Consider the following 10,027-nt stretch of genomic DNA (forward strand, 5'->3'; position numbering starts at 1 on the left):
ATTTAGTCTTTCAGGTTATGATCAAATAAGGTCTTAGCTAAGCTTGATTAAAAAAAATTCATTACTTGTAGATCTACTCGAGTATAATGTCGCTGTTACTTTGGGTTTATCAATTAGCGGCGACTTCTCTACTACAGACGAGCGTTTTACCTGCCTGCTTATTGCAGCACTCAAAGTTTTTTCAGTTTTTATGTGGAGGGGGGATTTCATGGACGATGTGAGGGGCTTTCCAAACAGGCAGACAGAAAGCTGAATGATGAAGACAGGGTTAACAGTGTTAGTTAGTCGAGTGGAAGTAGCAGAGGAGACGACATGATTGATGAGCCAGGGTGTCAGATAATCACGGCCCACTCTCCCCTGCCTATTTAATTTGGCACTGGAGGGGATCTCGCCTTTTTAAGCTCTGCACGCGCTTTTATTTTGTTTCCCTTATAACAAGCTGGGCTTCAGACACAAACAATAACTTCATTTAGTTGGTTGACGGAAAAATAAATTACAGGGGGTAGATATAACTTAATTTCCTGCCGCGTCACACCATGCAAAAAAAAAGGAGAAAAAAAAGAGAAAAATCTAATCTTGTGAGCCGCCTGCCGTTGAGTGGTCGAGCTAAACTCATCATCTTTCATATTCTTAATGTATTGCAATAATTCAGCCTTTGCTGCCTTTTATTCTTTAATAAATAAGGGCTTAGTGCAGCATGGAGTTATAAGTAATGCGCACATTATACCAGAAAGGACAAATTCAAAGAGAATTAGAGGGAGAGGTGAAGCACGCTGAGTTATTTGTACTTCAATATCCCCACCTATTGGCGCCAGTGATGATGGCACTCCAAAGGATTTCTTCATACACACACTTCAGGGATCATATTTTCAAAGAATAATAAGTCAGAAAGAATATTAAATAAATATCTGGGATTTTCAGAAATTTCAACATATTCTACAGAGCTTGAGATAGAAATGGTGCAACATTCAAACCAGATTATTTTCCCATATTTTAGCCTCTAAAAATATTCCATCTATTCATTTATTTATTTTTCTATCCTATAAAACTGTATTAGCTACAAGAACCAGCCTGGCCTGAATATTTAAAACCGAAACCACTTCACTTCCTTTCCGCTTGGCTATGTGACTGTGAGCACCACACAGCTTAAATCGACCCTGACTGCCTGCTTCATGTCAGAATATGAAATACAATTTAGGATATTTACCTTTTTCTCTTTGATATTAAATAGCAAAAAAAGAATGAGCTGCATCATCAGAGCGCCGTGCCCCTCCACCCCCTGGACCTCCTCAGGATCTATCGAACGCACACTGTTTTGCATAATTTTTGTCTGCCTCCTCCTTTAGGCACACCTCTCAATATAATGCCAAAAACATCACTGGTTACATCTTTGAAAGTTACTCAAGTTGCTCATCAACAAAAGCTAAACAGTTCAAACCAGGTCAGTTGTGTTGCTTGCCGGGGTTTTGTCTCTTTGCTTGCTTACAGTGCACACGTGTACCTCATACATTAAAAAAAAATCCAAGTCTCTGTGCTTGCATTTGGTCTCTTCATGTTTCAACCCTCCTGTAGTCAAAACATACAACGGGCGCATGACATCACAAGCATGAGATAGGCACTCAGCCCATGGGACCGCAAAGTATGAAATATGCATTCAGGTGCCACAGCCGGCTCATCTTCTGATAAAGCGATGCTATTGAGAGACGGAGTCCCCTGCAGCAGCCATCGTTGTCCATTTTCTAATCTGACTGGTCTCTGCTGATGGTGCCTCATAAAGGACTCCAATAATCACATGCAGAGACCTTCAGGGGGGGAACTACAGTAACTGCCAGCAACCATGTGTGCATGTGTGTGTGTCCTCCAATGGCGGCGATAACCTCTGATTTATGGAGAGTGTGACCATCGAGGACAATGAAGCCCACAATGAGATTCACCACACCCTCTCAGCTCAAATACTCAATCTGGTCCCAGCTATAATGCTATTTCCACAGACACCCATGTCAGGGTCACAAACCTCTTATTGCCTTGTTTTGTTGTGCTTGTCCTCCATTTGCTCTAGCGCTAATTTCCTCCTTCACCCACTTACTTATCATCTCCTTCAGCTACTCTCTCCTTCTGCTCGCTCCGCTTTCCTCTGGATGCGTACAGATTGCACCAGCGCGCTCGCTAGCCTCTGACCTACCCGTGACCCATGGCTCCGTTGGCAGGTTTGACTATAAAGGTCTTCTGCTTGCGTTTCCTGCGTAGCTCTTTGACGTAGTTCTGGAACTGAGTGTACTCAGCAGGGAAGATCCAGGTTTTGGGTATGAAGCTGTACTCTTGAGGCTGGCACTTGATCATTCTGGAGAGATAAAAAAAAGAGAGTAACATAAATGTGTTTTATTCTCTCCTTTTATAACTATCTAGAGTCAGCCACTTGTAGTTTTTAAAGGTGCGGTTGTGCTTTCACTGCAGTGTCTACTTGTTTGTCTCCTAAGTGTGCAGTGCTGCAGACACCCTGTTGTACCTTGTAGCGCATGCAGGCTTTCACGCACATCTACAACTCAACTCGTCTTCTAATTTAGCCGGTGTTGTAAGAGAGGAACAAAAAACTTACTTGGCCATGTTTCTTGCTAGGCAGTCTTTTCGGCAGATTTCGCCCATCCCAGGGAAATGGTTAATTCTCTGCGACGGGACAAGCAGACATAATAATGTTGTTAGGGCCATTACGCCACTCAATTTCACCCCCACCCCTTCATAAAAATGAGCACATTAAAGGCAGCAACCTGAAGTGAGCTTACAATGTTCTGACATTTATGCCCAATTACGGACTCAAAACAAAAAGGTGACGCTGAGACCTTTCTTAACCTTTATTTAGTTTACCATGGGTTTTTTTTATACTTTAAAGGTTGGGGAGGGAAGAGGCGAGGAAAAAAAAAAGATCAATCTCAACTCAGAGGGGCCAAGGTAATTGGTTCTGCATCGCAAGCTCCTGCAGTGACAGTTGAATGAATTGCTTTGAATGTGCCGAAAGGGAGGTGGGGGTATAGGAGAAACTCTGGGTTTTCTGTATTCTTTGACCAAATGAGCCTGAACAGGGGCGTTAATTAGGCTCATATGAAGTGAAACTTGACAGCAAACTCTCACAGTACATCACTAAAAGGAAAAAAGGAAAAATTAAAAGAGGGAGAAAGAGTAGGAGAAGGGAGGGGAAAAGGGAAAAAAAACAAGGATGCAGAGGGTAAAGGGAATGCGTGATTATTATCCAAACGAGACAGACGTAATTAGGGATTCGGAAGAGATTGCACAATTATGCCAATGCTGCGAGACGACGTGACTCGTGAGGGGAAATCAAAACCAATTGTTGAGGGACTTCTACTTTTCTTCTGAAAAATTATCTCATGAAGCACCACGGCAGCGTGAGGGAGCACTTAAAAAAAAGAAAAAACCTGACATCACCAGTTCTACGTGAAACATTAGCCACGTTACAACATGTTAAGCTGTTACACTATTTGTAATATTCAATCTACTTAGCTGAACTCTTGCTGCCCCTTTCCTAACAAGCCATACTATTCCTGACTAGCCTGTGATTTAATCGATCATTAGTGCCCAGTCTAATCAAATAAGCGCTCGAGAAGATGGATAGCTAATGCTCAGAGCTGACCGGGATCAGCCAAGTTCACTCAGCAGGGCGGGGGGGTCAAACAGAGGTAAGATCACTCTCAGACCAGCATGGAGAACTCAGAACAACTCTTGTTGTTCAGGGCCTTCTTATCAACTTCACAGGTGACGTCTGAAACCCGCCCAAACATCCCCTGCTGCTCACAACTTGTCAGTTTACCCGTCAATCTTCCCGTCTCTGTGGAAGATGTTCGCTCTCATTGGGCTCACCCCGCCTTACTATTTGCTCTCACTCCTCTGATGGTTTAAGGAGGCCAAGAAGCCAGACTCTGTCTTCTGCCAGCTTATCACTTTTCCTTTTGTTCAGTTATATTTTATTAAATTGTTCCTATTATGACTTATTTAATTGTTATTTAATTTTTATTATTGTAACTGAATGCTCTCATTCAGTTGTCTTCCAGCAAAATTCTCCAAATACCGCCTCCTTCCCATCTGTTCTCACCTCCTTTCTTTTTTAAATATACTCACAGTTTAATAGTTGTCATTTGGTGGTAGACAGAAATAAGGCAGACTGGTACTGCAAAGAGACCCTGGGTGGGATTGACCACATTGTACAGAAACACTTGGGTTCATCAGGTTCAGCAATCCCAGTCACGATCTTCATGGAAACAGCTGTTTCCTAAAGTGTACATATGATGCTTCCTGTGTTCATTTATTTGATCAAAAGCTAAACGTCAGCAGGTTTACACGTTATAAATTTCACATGTTGTGGTTTACACAACCGAAGGATAATAAAGCAGCGAACCCTCCTTTTCTTCACACACACACGAATGACCTTTTTTTGAAATTCTATCTTTAATTCTTGGCAAACCTCTGGTAGCTAAGATTTATTCACATTTCATTTAATAGTTTGTTCTGACTATGTAAGAAACGTCTATGGCATCTTAAAAAGTAGAGTTTTAATAGAAAAATCAGTTATAAGCAGCATGGTTATTACAGCATCTAAATCTTGTTTTTACTGACAGTGCATTTCAATCAGAGGCATCTTTCACATTCTTCTAATTAAACTCTTGAGGAAGGTAAAATCTCACCTTTCCTACTCAAATAATAATCTTTTTCAGACGTCTCGGTCCATATTCTTGAGCTCCAAAGATTAAGAGCCATATTTTCCTGGTCAGCAGAGGAATCGAACCCTTATCCAGAGAGCTCTCCTCTATTACCTCTAGGCCAGCGGTCCCCGACCTTTTTTATTCATAACACACGTGAAAAGACCCAGGAAAACCGAGTTAACGATCAAAACGATAACAAAATAACGCTGAAAACCGATAAAAACCCTGAAAACCAGACATTTCACACCTGAGCCTCGACTCTCGCGGCCCGGTACCAAACGGCTCACGGACCGGTCCCAGGCCCGGGGGTTGGGGACCGCCGCTCTAGGCTATTGAACCACTAACAAAGGTGTACTGACTTAACATGGTAACCATGTATACCTGATAATTCCTGAGCTCAGCGATTTTCTCATGCTGCACAGCTGAGTCGTTCCAGATGAGGTTGGCAGTCTCATCATCATCACGGGTCTTGATGAAGTCCATTTCATTGATGACTATACGAACTGTGAGGGAAACACTCTCATTAGATTGTATTCCATTAATAGAGTGAGACATGCAGCCACTTAAATAAGCTTTACATACACTTTGATTTTAGGAAAACACCCCCAGAGGATTGACTATACATATCCACGACGGCAAAACAACTCAATGATATTGATGCAGAATAAGAATAAGAAATGACCTGGACCCACAAATCAATTATTTCTGCTTTGCAGATCAATATTTCACTCAAACATTTTGCAAGGCTTAAATTTTGTTATTGCATACATTAGGGGAGGAATGAGACCCGGAGATTATAGATCAAAAAGCTCACAGCAATATTTACCATTCATGGCATGGTTGCAGAGCAGCCAATCGTAATGCCTCTCTTCAAAAAGATAAATTAATTGTCTGTAATGCATTCAAATCCCACTGGAAACCCCATAGTATGAGAGATAGGTGGCAAGCCCATTTGGACATTAATCCAACAACTATTCATTATTCAGCGAGTAATGAAAAATTCATATGCCCTAACGAAACAAGGTATTAATTAATTTCTTGAAAGCCTCCACAAACCTGGAGAAGGCTTGCCTAATGTTGCGTGTTTCCGATGTGACTTCATCCATCTGTTAACGTAGGTAGAGGCTCACAGTGTTTTGCTAACTGGAACAGGAAGGGTTTACATCACAGCAGGCCTATGCTTGCAGTTACTAGCAGGGCTTTGAGTCCAAAAAAAAGATTTAATCGGCCTTTCTTACACATCTTACTAAATCGACATCCTCAGGGTAGAGTCGGCATTCCCTTCTCAGTGTGTGTAAAGCAGATTTCCAACCACATACTCCCTAACCTTTAACCTTTTCTCGTAATGCTATCAATTCTGAAACAGAAAAAGACAGCTGCAAAAAAAGGTAACAGCAAAAATGAGCCATCTATCTGGCCCTTAGTGTTAATTTCCCTCCAAAATAGCTCTGCTCTACTCTCAGAATGGCCACTGTGAGGGTCTCGTCACAGCTAGCTGACTGACTCACAGCTGGACTTCCATCTACCTGCAAGATCCCTGCAGCATCCAACTTCTACTTTCTGCTGCTGACTCTTTAGTTTCATAGGTTGTAGTTCACCCCTGAGAGCCCTGCTGCCACATAGTATATTGAACATGGGAGGAATGCTTACAATGCTATTTCAGCCAATCTAAAAAAGCTCACCTCTAAGTTATATTACCTCAACAAAGATTTATGCATGTATATGAAGCCAAGCTGTCTCTTTGAGAAGTGTTTTGCTGGACTGCAACTCTTTTAGTTTTAACTGAAGCTATTAAATAAAGGTGGTATCTTTAAAAACAATCCAACGCAGCAAATTAGATTTTATTGTTGAGAAAACACTGTGATTGGATTTTGTGGGGTTTTGACAGACAGAGTAAGCCGTACTGAGGGCTGTTTCCGAGATTAATAGAAATTCACCTTGTCAGAGAACATTAATTCTACCACACGAGTTGCTGGTCTCACTCACAAATGAAATTTTCACAAGGAATGAATCAAAATAAAGATTCAGACGCTTGAATTTCGGAGACTCTGCGTTAAACGCGCTGTAGTGGAATCTTTTACGAGCTCCTCAGTCATGGCGAGAGAAGATTTCATCTTTCCCGACACCAGACAGTGGCTTGTATGTTTATTTTACTCGTTTTTTTTCTATTGTCAAATAATTTCAAATGCTTCTCAATAATAAATACAAGAAAGCAAATTACAATACCAATTTCATATTTTGTGCCAGCGACGTTGGCGGTAATGGTGCCTTTTTTCTTTTTGGTGTGCACCTTCCTCTTCCCGCTGCTCTGGTAGGAGCCCACAGATGGCCTGTTCACGGGGGACGCTCCTTGATCCTCTGGAGGAGGAGAAAACATACAACAAGGCTAGATACAGTCACAGCTTGTGCTCCAGACTGAGTCTTCTAATATATTTTGCTCATTTCTGCAGGGGATTTACTCTGGTGTGTTTATGAGGCTAGAATGTAAATGGTTTCGGCATCTATTTCGGCGTAGCTCCCTGCGTCATGATCCCTAAATTATTTGTGTGTGTATTTCTGCTAATGTGTACTTTTATAGGTGGTGTATGCACACACACACAAAAAAGTTGAATCTCTCTTACTCACCTCCATCATTGGGAGGGGAGGGCATCTCAGGGGTTGGAGGAGTAAAGGGACAAGCCAAGCTTTCTGCCAGGCTTGGCAGGTGGGCGGGCCTCACAGGGTGCTCGCAGCACCCCCAAGGACTCTCTCACACTCACACTAGTTAGTCTTCCCTGTCTAGGGCTGTGTGGACGAAGTGGTTCACAACGACCCAATGGATCATCTGAGCATCTCCCTGGCACCTTTCAGCTGCATGAACAGCAGTGGCGGCGGCGGCAGCAGCAGAGTGTGAGTGGGCAGGGAAGTCAGAGGGGGTAGCAGTGGTTGGGAAGAGCGGGAGTGGGAGGACTTCTCAAGGGTCTGCACAACCCCAGCTTATTTACATCCCCAGCAGGAGAAAGGTGGGGAGGGGGTGGATGGGGGGGGAGGGGAGTGGGTAGGAATGCCTGTGGAGGAGAAGAAAAACCATATTTTACAGCTGCAGAACAGTAGTAGTAGGTTGACTGCTCAAAGGGTGACTGCAGTGCACAGCGTGGATCAGTGTGTGCTTTCGACTGGAGCGCACTGGACGTGCTCTTTGATGTAAAGCAGCTCCAGCAGCAGCACACAGGCCTAACCCAGGCTACATCAGCCAACCTGACACTGGACAGAGTTCAGTCAGGACTCCATACAGCCGCGAAACTGCAATACTACTAATGAGATAAAGCTGTGTGATGGCTACAGCAATAATTGCCATTATTTGGAATCACTGTGAAATATTAATGTGGATGTCAAGTAAAGAGTTCTCTGCTACTCGTTGTGTCTTGTGCCAGCTGGGTTTAATTGTATGCCTGGGAGGTCACTTCATTCAAACAGATGGCATCTTTACAGTGGTTTGTTAAAAACATGCCCCGGGCTATAAACTGTGTGGGAAATTAACACCAGTCACCAGCCAGATTCTGTTATTATTTGGCTGTGGTCAGGGAGTGTGTCTTTAAACCTCTTTTGAATATAATCAACCATTATGAAGATTAAAACGGTCGCTGCTCGGGTAGCACAGTGTCTCGATGATTGGTAATGTTGCCTCACAGTGACACGTGTTGGACTAGGCTTCATTTCCTGCATTGTTTGTGTGTGTTTCTAAGTTTCCTATGACTTCAGCAGTCCCTGTGCTCTAGCTGTAAAAAAAGAAGGCAGCATCAGTTGGAAAATCTAAACTGCACAAGCGTGAATCTGTGTGACTTAATCCAGTGATGGATTAACAAGTAATACACTGAGTGTGCTCACACAGAGCTGATTTTTAGGGTTTGGTGGTTGTGTGTTGCACTGAGCATGAGCTTATCGTGGTTTTGAGAAACCTGTATATACTACATGGATGCTGGATACTGTATGTATGTTTTTAAATTGCATTGTTTTTTCTGTATTGCTTTTATTTATTTATCTTTTTTCAGCACTTTGTTTGAAAGCACTTTATAAATAAAGTTATTATTATTATTATTATGTAATCACCTATTATACATTTCGGAACATTTTCTGCTTGTAAAGAAAGACGGTGGTTGAAATGGTGAGAAACTGAATGCAGAGATTAAAAGAAACCTGGCAGGGTTTCCTCGTAAAAGTTGGTGCTTTGATGTATCAGTTGAAGATACATGTTTCCATCCGAGCTGAATATTCATTTATCAACCTGCACTGTTGTTACTAACGAATCCTTTAGCATCTGTACTTCTACATGTGTCTTAGTTTCAGTGTCCCAGCTATCTAAATGTTGTGCACCATGTCTGTGCACTAAAGGACAGAAACTTCCTTGGGTCATGCAGCCTTACAACTTGGTCATTGAAAACCAGTTCTAGATGAGAACTGGACTTGTGACGTGTCATCAGCCGCAGACCAAGCACTGTTCCAATTCATAGTACGCATCAAGCCAAGTAGGCTAAAAATTCCAGAACGTGTTCTCGCTCCTCCCGTTTTATCGAGCACGCATCGGTGGTGACTTGTGTCAACTTGGTGCAGACAAACATCCCAGAATGCATTTCATCCAAAACTCAGCCGCGGAAAGCGGCTAAAAAGTTTGAAATGTTCCTCTTTCTGGGTCACAAAATAAACTTTTAAGATATTTCAGGCGAGAATGTAGCTGTGGAAGCTTCAAATATCTGCTCGATTTATCGAGACATCACATGTTTGCAAAAGCGCTCAGACGTTTTCGGAGACGTCTGTTATCCACCAGCTCGATAGCTGACCGGGAGGTCAATGTTCACCAGGGCCGGCGAGAACAGCGGACTCCCGGCACGTCGTTTTCAACACCCCCGGTCTTTCGCTACTCAGGTTAAACATGATATATAAGTCACTTAGGTAACTTCTAAATGTTAATGTTTGGTTTTTTCAGTGTTTTATTAGTTCCTGAGAAAATCTGTCTGGCTAAGATTCAATTTAACTGGACCATTTTATTTAATATTGAAGTCTTGGAGAGCTGTCAGTTTTGAACTTCACCTGTTCTGATTTAAACAGCTGACTATGAATTAAATCAGAACATTAAAAATATTTAAATTTGGGAGTTGACATTTTCAGCGGGAGCAAATCCAGCATGTTAATACACGGAGATCCCGAAGGCTGCTCCAAGAATTCTGATTAGATTTTAAATATTTGTTCATTTCTCTTCCAAACCCCAGCAGCTGTCTATTGTAAGTTTTGAGTGTTTACTAAAATAAAAATAAAAGCATTCTAACATCTCACCTGTTTGT

General features: G+C 42.3%; 1 protein-coding gene across 4 annotated transcripts in view; it reads right to left on the reverse strand.

The window, feature by feature from the left end:
- The window catches only part of ttll7 (tubulin tyrosine ligase-like family, member 7), an 84,606-nt gene that overhangs the window by 63,988 nt on the left and 10,591 nt on the right, over positions 1–10,027 (reverse strand). For all 4 annotated transcript variants that reach the window (XM_005734926.1, XM_005734927.1, XM_005734928.1 and 1 more), the window contains exons 2-6: positions 7,335–7,756; positions 6,936–7,067; positions 5,091–5,212; positions 2,597–2,664; positions 2,183–2,341 (exon numbers count right to left, since the gene is read on the reverse strand). In XM_005734926.1, the coding sequence (XP_005734983.1) occupies positions 2,183–2,341; positions 2,597–2,664; positions 5,091–5,212; positions 6,936–7,067; positions 7,335–7,359 (506 nt within the window). In that variant the 5' untranslated portion in view covers positions 7,360–7,756. The remainder of the gene's footprint in view (positions 1–2,182; positions 2,342–2,596; positions 2,665–5,090; positions 5,213–6,935; positions 7,068–7,334; positions 7,757–10,027) is intronic.

This window comes from Pundamilia nyererei, unplaced genomic scaffold (genome assembly GCF_000239375.1).
Source record: "Pundamilia nyererei isolate P.nyererei 1_Seehausen unplaced genomic scaffold, PunNye1.0 scaffold00061, whole genome shotgun sequence".
Classification (NCBI taxonomy): Eukaryota; Metazoa; Chordata; class Actinopteri; order Cichliformes; family Cichlidae; genus Pundamilia; species Pundamilia nyererei.